This window comes from Parus major, chromosome 1 (assembly GCF_001522545.3).
Source record: "Parus major isolate Abel chromosome 1, Parus_major1.1, whole genome shotgun sequence".
NCBI lineage: Eukaryota > Metazoa > Chordata > Aves > Passeriformes > Paridae > Parus > Parus major.
This window is the reverse complement of record NC_031768.1, coordinates 3,300,379-3,314,075: the sequence shown is the minus strand read 5'-3', so window position 1 is coordinate 3,314,075 and position 13,697 is coordinate 3,300,379. Positions and strand designations below refer to the sequence as shown.

General features: G+C 39.0%; 1 protein-coding gene across 2 annotated transcripts in view; it reads left to right on the top strand.

Annotated features, from left to right (window-relative positions):
* The window catches only part of BRWD1 (bromodomain and WD repeat domain containing 1), a 43,456-nt gene that overhangs the window by 13,120 nt on the left and 16,639 nt on the right, over nucleotides 1-13,697 (top strand). For both annotated transcript variants that reach the window (XM_015634655.2, XM_015634644.2), the window contains exons 16-28: nucleotides 87-215; nucleotides 1,434-1,659; nucleotides 1,978-2,163; nucleotides 3,083-3,266; nucleotides 4,904-4,994; nucleotides 5,936-6,076; nucleotides 7,500-7,585; nucleotides 8,458-8,653; nucleotides 9,841-9,957; nucleotides 10,056-10,163; nucleotides 10,499-10,623; nucleotides 10,719-10,801; nucleotides 11,139-11,250. In XM_015634655.2, the coding sequence (XP_015490141.1) occupies nucleotides 87-215; nucleotides 1,434-1,659; nucleotides 1,978-2,163; nucleotides 3,083-3,266; nucleotides 4,904-4,994; nucleotides 5,936-6,076; nucleotides 7,500-7,585; nucleotides 8,458-8,653; nucleotides 9,841-9,957; nucleotides 10,056-10,163; nucleotides 10,499-10,623; nucleotides 10,719-10,801; nucleotides 11,139-11,250 (1,784 nt within the window). The remainder of the gene's footprint in view (nucleotides 1-86; nucleotides 216-1,433; nucleotides 1,660-1,977; nucleotides 2,164-3,082; nucleotides 3,267-4,903; nucleotides 4,995-5,935; nucleotides 6,077-7,499; nucleotides 7,586-8,457; nucleotides 8,654-9,840; nucleotides 9,958-10,055; nucleotides 10,164-10,498; nucleotides 10,624-10,718; nucleotides 10,802-11,138; nucleotides 11,251-13,697) is intronic.

Below are 13,697 nucleotides of genomic sequence, written 5' to 3'. Positions count from 1 at the left end.
TTTGATAGAGTAATTAATTTTTGATGATTAAGGTTTGCTCTGAAAAAATGTTCAAATAATCTTGAAATTTTTTTCTTTCAATGCAGATTGAAGGCCAGGGACATGGAGCTGTTTTTGACTGTAAATTTTCACCAGATGGGCAGCATTTTGCATGCACAGATTCTCATGGACATCTGCTGATATTTGGCTTTGGCTGTAGCAGGCCTTATGAAAAGGTAAGTTCAGCTTTTTATCAGATCTCTGTATCGAGATTCTAACTGAAATTACATTAGTACGTTAATTAATTTAAAAGTTCATAGGTGAAAAATAATTTGTGTGGTTAGAGGATCTAAATACAATGGATTCCCTGATGTCTGTAAATTGTCTTGCTTATATGATCCTGGAATAGCAGAAAAAAAACCAATGTCTTAACATTGCCATGGGAGTAGTTCTGAAGAATGTTCTTGGAATACATTTTCATCTTGGAGACAGCTAATTCACCTTAATTGTTCAGCCTCAAAAATGCTTCTGATTTCTGCTGGTTTATCTTGCAGTTCTTTAGGTCTTTCCTCACTCAAGCTCAAATTCACTGTAGTTAATTAAATTAAGCAAAAGTAATTTATTGATCCAATGCTGTGGATTTTGAAATACTAGAAAAATTTGTATAGGATAAGTGTCTGAATTTATGAAAGACATTTTTGAAATTCTTGAATTTTTTTAATTCAGGTTTTGAATTTATCAGTCTGCTTCCTTTTTGTTTTGATAAATACACATTATTTTCTTCACTGCCCCTCCATTTTTTTTCAGGTTGCAATGCTAATTCCATATGTGTCATTTTAAAGAATTATTTTTTCCTTGCTCTACATTCCCAACTGAAATGGAAACTTGTTCACTGCTGGAAGCAAACATTCTGACTGTGATCTAATAGTTATGTAACCATTTTCCTTAGCTTCATGGGCTCAGCAGACTTTCAGTTTTAGGAAAAAACTTCAGGTGGATATAGATTAAGAAAGAAATCATGATTAGGAAATCTTAACTTTGAGAGCTGATGTTGAGCTTCAGTCAAAGATTTCCTTGCAAGGAAACTTAGGGCCACTCACTTAAGAGTTGCACTTGGTGTTCCTTGTGGGTCCCTTCCAACTCTGAATATTCTGTGATTCTGGTAATTATAGGGGAAAAATGCAGTATGACAGATAAATATTTTTAAGTGTAAAACAGTACTTTTGCATCAAGTTACCTCAGCATTTTGTTTTCTGAAAGAATTTTGTTGCCTGCAAAAGTGCTATTGAAGGTTGCAGTACTGCAGCACCCATCCAGGTTAACTGAAGTTACACATGAATCTTCTAATTGGGAACTTGCCCTTTCTTATAAGTAGATTTTAGAGACTTTAGTGCTTGTTCTTTAGCATTTTTTTTTTTCCAAATTGCTAACATAAAAATAAAATTCCCTTTTAGATTCCTGATCAGATGTTCTTCCACACTGACTATCGGCCGCTGATCCGAGACTCCAACAACTACGTGCTGGATGAGCAGACTCAGCAGGCCCCTCACCTCATGCCCCCTCCCTTCTTAGTGGATGTGGATGGAAACCCCCATCCAACAAAATATCAAAGATTGGTGCCAGGAAGAGAGAATTGTGCAGATGAGCATTTGATTCCTCAGCTTGGATATGTAGCAACAAGTAAGACTATCACTAAAGCTCTATATTCAGGAGTGGTTTATGCATTAGTTCCTAAGGGGACATCAGCAATTTCAAAATATCTTTTTTTTTTTTTTTCACTTGATATTTTGTGTTTATGTTCACTAAAGATGCTGGGAGGTCCTACAGTGAATAGAATTTAAACAAGAAAGAAAAAAATCACTTATTGAAATGGATGTTGTAGTTCTTTTCTGTGGGCAGTGGTATTCACACACTGTTTAGTTGTACATTCATAAATGTCTTACTTGGAATAAATAATTGTAATAACTTCATTCATTTGATCTGTTTTACACTTGCAAGGTGATGGAGAAGTTGTTGAGCAGGTGATAGGCCAGCAGACGGTTGACCAGGATGAGCCAGGCCTGGAGCCCAGCATTCTGGATGGGATGATCAGACAGCTACAGCTGGAACAGGATCAGAGAACTGGAGCTGACCAAGAATCTGCTCCAAGTGGCCCCCAAAATGGAGAGGGAACACCCAGGAGAGGTCAGGACTGCCCATAAATTATTCAGTAATTGTTCTGTCTTCATTTTAATTGTGCTGTGTGAAATACTGAAACAGGTTTTAACTTCAGTGTAGTTCTGGGGACTCGTATTCCTTTAACATTGTCATACCTGGTTACTTTTATTCATTAAAACACCGCTGCTCCCGTGATTAAATTATGAAGCCTTTCACTTTAAAAGAAAAAGGTCATTAATAATGTGCAAAATACATACAATAGAATTTTTTGTAAATGTTTGCCCAATATAAATTATTTTTGCATTCCTTACTTTTTGCAAAGTATTGTGCCATTATTCAAGCTGTTTCCCCCGTCCCTTCTTTACTGATTTAAACAAGACACTTTCCTAAGCTGTGTCTTTGTGATTTTAATAATGTAATTGTATAATATAGGTGAAAAAAATATTTTTTTCTTACATAATTATATATTTAATTATATGTTAATATATATTATTAGGAAGATTATTAGCTCTAGGAAGGGTGCTTTTTGGGGCCTCACTGGCCTCAGAACTGTCTAAAATAATTCAGAAGAGCCCTTCTGTCACACCACAGTTCCTTTCACCGTGGGGTGTTTGGGAAACCACTGGAATGTGGCACTTGGTGCTCTGGTCTGCTTGACAAGGTGGTCATTAGTCAAATGCTGGATCTTGGAGGTCTTTTTCAGCCTGAATGACTCTGTGATTCTGATTCTGTGAGAACAGTAGCAGAAATAATCATTTTTAAAGTCCTTTGTGTAATCTGTGTTTTCTACAAGACTCATAATCCTGTGAAGGCTACAAGTCTTGTACTTAGAGATAAAAACACAGCCATTATTCTTTTTTTTTTTTTTTTTTAATCTTGTAGCAAGAAGCAACAATCTTCCCGTTCTCTGCAGTGTGGCAAAACCCTTTTGATTTGTGTGTTTCAGCTTTCAGAAGGCCGAGTTTGGACATCCAGTCCCCGCCCAACATCGGGCTGCGGCGCAGCGGGCAGGTGGAGGGCGTGCGGCAGATGCACCAGAACGCCCCGCGCAGCCAGATGGCCACCGAGAGGGACCTGCAGGCCTGGAGGCGCAGGGTGGTGGTGCCAGAGATCCCCCCCAGCTTACTCAGGTCTGTCAGCAGCCTGCAGGTGATGCCTGGAGAGGCTGCCTAGAACAGAGGTTAGACAGAGAATAAAGTAGGGATTATTAAAGGTCTTTAAATGATACAGTTTGGGCTGTGCAGGAGCCTGGCAGAGGCTACACCCAAGATGGATTGATGGTCGTGAGTTTTTCAGGCAGGAACTGATGCCCAAAGAGGCTGACCTGGAACAGAGGCTAGACAAAGGATGAAGTAGGCATTTATTGAAAGGCCTTCAAAGGATACCCATTGGGCAGTACAAGAGCCTGGCTGTGGCTCTGCCTGAGAGGAACACAAGATGGACAACTGGTCATGAGTTTTCACACTTCTATAAGTTTCGGTCCATTTCCATGTTTGGGTTAATTGTCCAATTACAGCACCAGGTGATGAAGTCCCATCCATCAGTTTGCTGTTGTTAACATTTTTTGGGCCTGAAGTTGCAATTGTGTCCTTGGTTCTGGGGCTGGAAAAGGATTGTTGTGTCTGACTGAACTGTGAGGAGAACTTGCTAACACTTCATATGAAGTTCAGAGTCACATGCTAAGGCAGTACAGAATCTAAAAAATATGAAAGCTGAAACTTAAGGCATCAATGTAAGTGGTCTGTTTGCATATCAGAGGTTAATTTTCAACTATAGCTTCAGGTAATGAAATCTTATCCCCCTGGTTTGCTTCTCCCCCCAGTTCACTTTTGTTTATACTTTTGATGGCCTGAGGCAGCTGGTGTCACTCTGGTTTCCAGGTCCAGAAGTGTTTAGTCTGACCAAAACGTGAAGAGAGCTAGCTAGTATTCTATATTGAGTTCACAGTTAAACACTAAAGCAGTAATTTGCAGAATCTGAAAGATTTAAAAAAATATAAATGCTACAACTTAAGGCATCACAGGCAGCAGTGGGGACAGCACAGCAGCTTGGTTTGTATAAATTGAGTGCTGTTACACCAGAAGTAGAATGGATGCTGTTGGAATAGTTCAGTGTTGTGGCAGATGTGCTAAAAGCTCATAATTGCAAGGTCCATTCAATGAGAAGGAAGGGATTGAATGAGTCCAGTTGAATGATTCTCCCCTACTTCAATATTTTAAGGCATCTCCAGGCCAGCTAGGTCACCTAGATTCTTGCTTTCTCCAAAATAAAAAATACAGGTTGAATTCATTTCCATGGAAGAATTGGGCAAAATTGTGTTCTCTGTGAGACTTTTGGAGGTGATGAGTTACAACCCCTGGAAATGCTAAACCAGTTGCTTTCAAAAGTACTATCAGTATTCATCTGTGAAGAGGAGAATTAGTAGCTAAACATCTCTTTTTAAAGCCACAACCACAGGTGCTACCACATTCCTCAGGGTTTTAAGAAGGATTCCCAGTGTAGGGAGGTAGAATGATTGCAAACAGAAAAATGTGAATTAAAAATAAGGTTGAAAACGTAAATTATACTTCGATGTTTGGAAAGAAGTCTTTCTTGGCATCCATATTTTTTACTCTTACCTGGAAATGGTAGGATGATTTAGAGTTAATTGAGGAACAACGACATCTGAAATTAAAAATGGAATGGAATTGGGTGTGAGAGAGATCCCTTAAAGAGACCAGCATTGTCAAAACGGGTATAGAATTAGATTTTCATGGCGTTCTTGTAGGAAACAGGAAGAATATCGGACTGCAAAAGGGGAAGAAGAGAGAGATCTTTATGCAACAGAGAAGAAAAAGTCATTTGAGTCACTGGAAAAGGTACGTGGCAGCTTCTGGAAAAGTGAACATTCTGTGCCCAGGGACAAGTGGTGGTGTGGAAAATGAAAGCAGAGGTTTCTGCTGTGGTATTCCAAGGACCCTGATGATTCAGCTTGCAATTATTGCAGGACAAGGGTTGATTTATTTTTATGGATACCTGGAATTACTTTTGCTTTCAGTCTTGCCTGCTTCTATGTGAGGAATTTGGGAGAAATTTTTAAAGGCAGGATGGCTTTCAGGCCATTCTGGTTTGAGTGCAGTTACACAGCTATTGCGAGTCCTAAAGCACTGAGAGCATTCAAGGTCCTGTACTTGAGGAATCACAGGGTATTGCTGTTATATTGCTGTTCCTTGCCATTTTACTTAAGATAATTTTGTGTGTGGGGAAACTTTTGCAGACTTCCCTTCTTTCAAGTGCTTTTTTCATTACCTGTTTTGTGGGAGAGATTAGTAAGAAGGAAATACTGGTTATTGTGCTGTTTTTATAAGCTTGTTGCCCGATTCATCTTGGAATACAAAACAATTTGACACAAGAATACTTCTGCACAATCCCCTTTACTGAGGGGAGCTGGGGGTTGAAACAAGATGATCTTGAAGATCCCTTCCAGGCCAAACCATTCTCTGATCCTGTGATTGTGTGTTGTAGGCAGTTAATGTCTTGATTCTGTAAATACATTTATCAGGTGATATGAATGGAGCTGGCACAGAGGTTTATAAAGAGTTTATAAATTTCTTAGAACAATTAATAAATCTTAAATTTGGAACAGCAAAATTTAAACTTTGGGCTTACATGAAAATTATTTCTTGTGAAAGGGAGTCTTAATAATGCTGTTTCAGTTTTTGCATTCAGCTGTGCTTTTAGCCACCCTTTCCCCCTCATAAAAGTTTGCCACATAAATATTTTTATTTAACTCCTGTTCTTTCCTTTCTTTATAAACTAGAGTGACTCTGAGTCTTCATTAATCCAGTCAAAGCGTCGATTGCACAGACGGAAATATTCCAACTACAGAACACGGAAGAACATTGAACAGCTGGAGTCTTCTGAGGAGGAGAGGGACAACTGCTTTGGCTTGATAGAGCAGGTGAGTTCTCTTCTGAGTTTGGATTTTAAACTTGAGTTGCTCCATAAATGAAATGAAATGTGCCTTTTCTCTGTTACACAAAACAAAAAACCCTACCCCTTCTTTTCCCAGACAAAAGATCTCTGTGAGCAGCATCCTTGTTAGCACTTCTCAAACCTGTTGTGTTGCTTTAATAAAGACAGTATTTCCTGCCAGTTTATGAATGGCTCAGCTGGTTTTGCTGAGAATTTTCTAAACCAAATCCACAGCCCAAGGCAAAAATCTGATGGACAATTGCTTGGCTTCAGGTGACATTTGGAGTTTAGAAGTGTTTTAATATTTTTCTGTGGAAATATGAAGGTTCTTGCTAATGTGATTCTTCCACAGCGTCTCTTCCTCTTGGCCTGGGGTGACACAGGACTTTGGGTAGCAGGAGCTTTTTGTTTGTGTCTGATGTGTTGTCAGACTGGAAATGGGTGATAGGACTGCTTGGACTGCCCTTGTCTTGCCTTTACCACAAGGGAATAATTTTAAACTGGGAAAGGGAAAAGTGGAAGGAGCAGAGAAGCTCAGACTTGGAGCAGTCATTTTGTTAAGGAAGAACAGTGAACAAAAGGGATCACGTTCAGGAGATTGGGAAATCCTGCAAGTAGGATGAGGAATGGTATTCCTTGGAAATTCAGTCCTTTCCTTGCCTCCTAATAAAGAATTTCAGTGCAGCTAAAAACAATAAATCACTTAAATTGAAGGTAAAGTTCAGTGGGTATTGAACTTTGATATTGTATGTTATCATCTGCACAGTGTATGAGGACTTAGTGAGAGGACTCTTAGCTTTGTTACTCTGAAAATGACAATCAGACTAATTCAAACACTTGAAGCTACAATTGAGATCTCAAGGGGTTTTTTATTATTTTTTTTTGGTTTTTTGTTTGACAGAATACATCTTGACACATGAGCCATGCATCATACTGACTCAGTTATGAAAAACACATTTAAAACATCATGTTAATGCAAATAGTTGATGAGCAACAATCAGGAAATTAGTAAAGTTATGGTATATTCTGGTGTTATATACTGTTTAGTGTTGCATTTAAATACATGCATGAGTGCTCCTATTAGTACTAACTCCATTGATACTAAAAGGAGAGGAGAGAAAACCTCATGTGATTCCAACTTGCATAACTAATGAAAAAAAATCATAGCAGTGACAGAACATCCCCTTGTGTATGGAGATGTGATTGTTTTTCTTGATCTATTCCTTTTGTGATGTAAATTCTTCCCTGTCAAGTCAGATTTTACAAACTATATGACCTAATTACTTTTATTTCCATTTTAACAACTGTTTTACCAAACTTCTTTTAAATTTGATAATATGGACAACATGTTTTTAAGTTTTAGACCCTTAAAACATGGGTTTGGCTTGAGTGTGTATTTTTAAATTTAGGAAGATGAAGAAAGTGAGGGCTCTGGTTCATCTGATGAAGAGGAAGAGTGGAGAAGTGACAAGAAAAGCAACAGTAATAGTTCTAGGTAAAGTGAAAAAACACATCCCATAATGAGTTTTACTTGAATGTTGACAAATTAAGAGTTGTATGAAAGCTCTGTTGTGCTTGTGATCATATGATAATAATGATGATAAACATATTAGGAATAATTCATTTATGTCACTGACACATTGTATTGTTATTTACTGTTCCATTTCACCAAAACATTTCTTCTTTTTAATGTAACTCCAAGCCCCTCTGCTTTTTTTTGCCATATGGCAAGGAGAGATAAGAATCTGGAATATTTCTATAGTGTATTTTTTGGAGGGATGAAAGATTTTGTTTTGGAAATTTTTTCCCAATTTCATTTGGGGAATTTCTGGATTTTGTTGGTTTTTTTTTACCTTGCTCCTTAAAAAATATTTTGAAAAATCTGAATTTTTAAGTTTCTAGTTTTATGTAGAGTTTTTACAGATAAGTTTTTTTATTGCTTCATTGTGGCTATTTTAGATATTCTTTTATAATTCTGTAGTACTAGAAATAAAAAATACTCAAGAGAGAATGTGGATGTGTAGCTGAGATTTGGGTAAGTGTAAAGAATTTAAGCAGCTTTTGGTTCATGTGTTCCTTAGGAAGGGCTCCTAATTAGTCCAGAATTCCATTGCACAATTTTCTTAAATAGACTTACTGATTTTAGAATTCACCAGACTTGAGCTGTTTAAAGAAATGTGCTTTGAATTAGTGGATTCTCTCAAAAATTCATGTTAAGCTTCAAGTGAACTCATGGTTTTACAACAGGGCAAAGTGAGTTTGAAGTTGCTTTCAGCAGCACTTGCTGGTATTTTTCTGAGGGAGTTCAGCATTCTGAAATAGTGAGAGCTTGGTTGTGTTTGTGTTTCCCCTGCCCTCTGTGGACAGTGATTCCTCGAGCCGATATTCCGACTGGATCGCGGATGCCGGGATCAACCTGCAGCCCCCGGTGCGCACCTCGCGCAGGAAAGCGCTCAGGTACTGCAGCACCTCCGAGGATGAGGTGTCAGCTGAGAAATCCTCTCCTCCCAAGAGGAGAAGGAGGAAGAGGAGGAAAAAACCCAAACCAAAAAAGCAAGAGGAGGTACAATTTTCTTTTTTTTTTTTTTTTTTCCTACACAATCATTTTTCTCTTAAGTGGTTAGGTCTCTTTGCTAGAAACTGTTAATATAATTTTTACTGCCATTAGCCAAGGATCTTCCTGTCACTACACACAGGGTACATGGAATTGATCTGAGATCATTCCCAGTGTGAGGGATCTGCTGATCTGTAGGGAAGAATCTGCATTCTGAGTGAAGGCGCTTTCATTTTCCAAATGAAAAAGTTCTCAGGATTAATGGTGTTAAAGGGGAAATGTGTTTAATAAATACCAGTACAGAATATCAGGCTTTTCCCAAAGGATATAGAACAAGGGGGGGATGGCTTTAAACTGAAGGAGAGCAGGGTTAGATTAGATACTAGGAAGGAATTCTTGACTCCGAGGGTGGTGAAGCACTGGGACACGTTGTCCACAGAAGTTGTGGCTGCCCTATCTCTGGAAATGTCCAAGGCCAGGATGGGCAGGGCTTGGAGGAGCCTGGGGTAGGGGAAGGTTCCATGCACTGTTTGTGGCAGGGTATGGAACAAGATGAATTTTGAGGTCTCTTCCAACCCAAACCATTCTAAGACTCTATACCTTGTTTAACTTGTCTGTTTTTTTACCTGTTATGATGCATAGGGGGCACAGTCACTGCATTCATGATGGCCATATATACTTGGGTTGAATTTTTAATTTTTTTCTAAGTTACAGTAATTATTCTAAGCTACTGAATTTTTAAAGTTAATTTAAATAATTACCTTAAGTTACAATAACTACTGTTACTTGTTTTCTCTCACAAAGAAGCAAGCAAATTTATTTTTTTTAGCCTGGGGTAATTTTGATAGATTTGGTCTGCTTTTCTCTCTATCCTTTCACTTTCTTCTAAGTAGAATCAGTTTCTTGCAGCTTGAATAATTTTTAATTGTGTACTGAGACTGTCATCTGAATTATAAAACTTTGTGCTAAGGCCTGCATAATAATGACTTGCTCACTCAAATCTCCAGATAGGAAAGGAATGTTTAGTATTAGAATTACAAATACAGTTAGAACTCAAGCAAAGCCTTAGAGGAATTCTGCTGATAACCATTTGGAAATGCTGTAGATTAGTCCTTTATGAATTAAGCAGTTGTCTGCCAAATCAAAATGGAATGATTTGCTTAGAATTCATGTCCATTATGTCTGATTTTGTGAAGGCTGATGCTGCAGCACAACCACTGAACTTGGAGTTTTCCTATGACTGGCACCCTCCAGTGTGGATCACGGACACGGCGCTCCGAAGGTCCCCGTTTGTCCCTCAGATGGGGGACGAGGTAGGAACGTGGATTAAAATCTTCCAATGCTTGTGATTATTGTAATTGCTAAATACAGGAAAACATTCACTGTTTGGGCTTGTTGGGATGTTTTTTAGGTGATATATTTCCGACAAGGGCATGAAGCTTACATTGAAGCAGTGAGAAGAAATAATATTTATGAACTGAATCCACACAAGGAGCCTTGGAGAAAAGTGGTGCTGAGGGTAGGTCTGCACTGAAGGTTCTGTGGGTTTATAGAAGTGTCTGTGACTGAAGAGTTTTATTATTCTGTTTGCAAAACATGGATTTGTGAGGTTACTAATACTTCCTGGTGGGGAAAGTGTGTTCAATTACAAGATTGTCTTCAGTATTTTCTGTGGGAGCCAAATGAAATACCTGTGTTAAAATCCTAAGGGTGACAGACTGCCTTCCATGGAAATCTCAAATCTAATTTCAGTATTTTGCACGTGGGTACAGTTGGTTAATTCATGTTAAACTAAGAGTTCTGTGCATGGTCCATAAGATAAAACTTGCTGAAGCTGTTTGTTCTTACCTGTAGGATCAGGAATTGGTAAAAATTGTTGGAATTAGATATGAAGTTGGTCCTCCCACGTTGTGTTGCCTCAAGCTTGCCTTTATAGATCACGCCACTGGGAAACACACAGACAAATCATTTTCCATCAGGTATGTGCAGTTTTAATTTCCTGAAAAGTGTTTAAGAATGTTTCTCTTCTTCCCAAAGCCCTGAGGCACACGTGAGTGACGATTTTTTTATCCAGATACCACGACATGCCAGATGTCATCGACTTCCTTATCTTACGTCAGTTCTACGACGAAGCCCGGCAGAGGAACTGGCAGGCCTGTAAGTGTTTGCTGAGTGTTGGATTGATCAGTTTTGCAGTCACAAATGTCTCCTTGGCTAATTGCTGCATGTGTAGGGTCAGAGGGGTTCTCTGGTAAGCAAGAGTAGGAAATTTGAACCTTGGAGGTCCTGCAGTAGATGTAAATACAGAACACAGCCACCAAAATACATATCCAGACTTTCCTGTTCTGTTTTTATTTTAAAGCTAAATAACATTCTTACATGTCAGTGGGTCTAGAACTTTTAAGTATGGAGAGAAATGGAACAGTGCATTGATCAATTTTTTTCTAATTGCACGTGGAAGCCACAGAGTTAAATCCTTCTGTGTTTGCTACAGCCGACAGGTTCCGCTCCATTATTGACGATGCCTGGTGGTTTGGGACAGTGCTGGGTCAGGAACCTTATCAGCCTCAGTATCCAGACAGTCACTTCCAGTGTTACAGTGTCAAGTGAGTACAAAATGATTTTATTTCCAATGTTATTAGAATGCCTTTGCTCTCACACAGCTGCCTCATTGCTATGAGAATGTATAAATTGTTCATTTAAATGATTTTGCTCCTGGTATTTTTACTTCTTAATGGTTCTAAGTTGCTGCTGTAGCACAATATGGATATGTAATAACTTGTGGTATCTTGTTAATGAGTAGTAATATGGTAAAAGCAGCTGTTGACCTCTTCACATTTCCTGTACTGAGTAATTCTGGGTCCCTTCCACAAAGCAAGCAATGCAGTTTTCTGTGAATATTAATTATTGGTCTGCACTGATGGTTGGTTTGGGGATGCTGAATCTCCTCTGTGGTTGCTGACATCAAGGTCTCTTTATGCCTCAAGTCCTCACACTTTGTCTTTCACATTGTGCACCCTTTTCCATATCAACAAAGAGGCCTTCACGCAAAGGAGGGGAATGGAAAACAAAGATATCTCTGGACTTCAGTGTTCAGACTCAGGATATTGACCTTGTCCTGACCTGTCAAAGCTGTCTGGAATAGAAAAACAGAATGGTTTGGGTTGGAAGGAACCTTAACCATCATTAGTTCCAAGTCCTTGCCATGGGCAGGGATACCTTCCGCTATCCCAGGTTGCTCAGAGCTCCAAAACTGGCCTTGGACACTTCCAGGGATGAAGTAGCCACAACTTCTTTGGGCAGCTCGTGTCAGGGCCTCACCACCCTCAGAGACAAGAATTCCTTCCTAGTGTCTGATCTAACCCTTCCCTTCAACAGCTTAAGGCCATTCCCCCTTGTCCTTCACTCCATGCCCTTGTGAAGGTCTCTCTCCAGCCTTGTCACCTCCTTTAGGCACTGAACAGATAATTCCGGAATTTTGCTTGCTTTGGTTTGCTTGTTTTTTCCCCAGCAAGGGAGGACTATAAGGAGAATAAACAGTGAATATTCATTATTCCTATTTCCATCATGCCCAGGGACGCTTCCCATGTGTTGCACAATACATTTAATAATCACAATAACATTCTTGGAGTACTTCTTAATTGCTTTTTCACTCAGAGGCTTTTGAACCTGTTGCTCACCACAAAGAAGGGAAATTCTATAGCTGATAGAGAATCCAGTGAGACTGCCAAAATTGTCTTACATGGTTTGGTTCCTTGTCTCATCTACTTGTCTTCTCTCTCAATGATTTTCCTTGGTGGGAAGGTGGAAGTAACTCCCAGGTTGAAGTTCTTGCCTTTTACCTTCCCTTTTGTATTCCATCCATTCCATGTCTTTTGTTGTGTAGCACAGATGTTCCTTAGGAGCAAGTTCAGGTGGGCTCTGGATTTTTCTTGGCCATTTCCCAAATCAAGTTTCCAGTTATGAACAAAAGCTTTGTAAGCCTGGTGCCAGTTTTTCCTAGGCTCCTTTCTCCTGTAAGACTTAAAGAATATTTCAGTATTTTAATGCACCAGCCTTTAACAGAAAAGTGTAGAGCTGCTATAAAGGAAGCAATGCTGTGTTCCTTAAGATCCCTTTCAAAAAGGACTTTATTCTACCTGCCCTCACAAACAGCTCTTCTAGAGCACAGTCCTAAGATATGTATATAAAAATATCTGGAGTGTTTGGCAGCTGTATTTAGGTTTTGTGACCTGGCTGGGTCTTACACTTATTTCAATTTGTTGCTGTTACTGTTGTATGGAAAACAAATGAATTGAAGATAATTTTCAATTTTTTCGTTGCTTTATTGGCAAGACAGTAAAACAGTAGGTGTTTGTGTAGAAGCAGCTTGATTTATTATGAAGTTGCATTACCTGGGCAAGTGGAACTTAAGCAGAACCAAGTGAGGCTTAAGCTGTACTAAACTCTTGATAAAGTCTTACATGCAAAATTATGAATTAATATATCTATTTGTGAATATCAACAACTTGTCAAGTATTGTACAACAACTGGGGAGGAAAACTGAACAGATCAACCTTTAGGACTCATAGTTCATAAAAATCAAACAGGCTGAATGATCCAGGTTTTCCTAAGAAATTCAAAACAGCAGAGGGTTTAGTTATAGAATACTCTGAGCATGACCAGTTTCCAGCTGGTTTGAAATAAATACACAGGAGGCATTAGACCAAATATCTGAGTTTATTAAGGCATCAGAAGTAGACCCAGGAATCTGGAGAGCTCTGACAGGAAACTTCTGGCAAAGCTCTGGAGGGAAATTGGTGAACTGCAGTCTGATCTATTGGTTTCTGATATGGGCTTGTAGTAAGAAATAAAGATGAGAACATAAGGACTAACCCAGCTGTAGGAAGGATCCAGGACTCTGTCAGTACAGGGTACTTCTGGATCAGTGAGGTGTGAAGCTGATCCAGTCAGACATTTCTTACCTTGGAAGGAGCAAAATTCATTGATACTTTGTGTTTTTAAAAAAGTGTAAAAATCTGCCCAAATGTGGTGGGATTTGGAGAGATCTTGG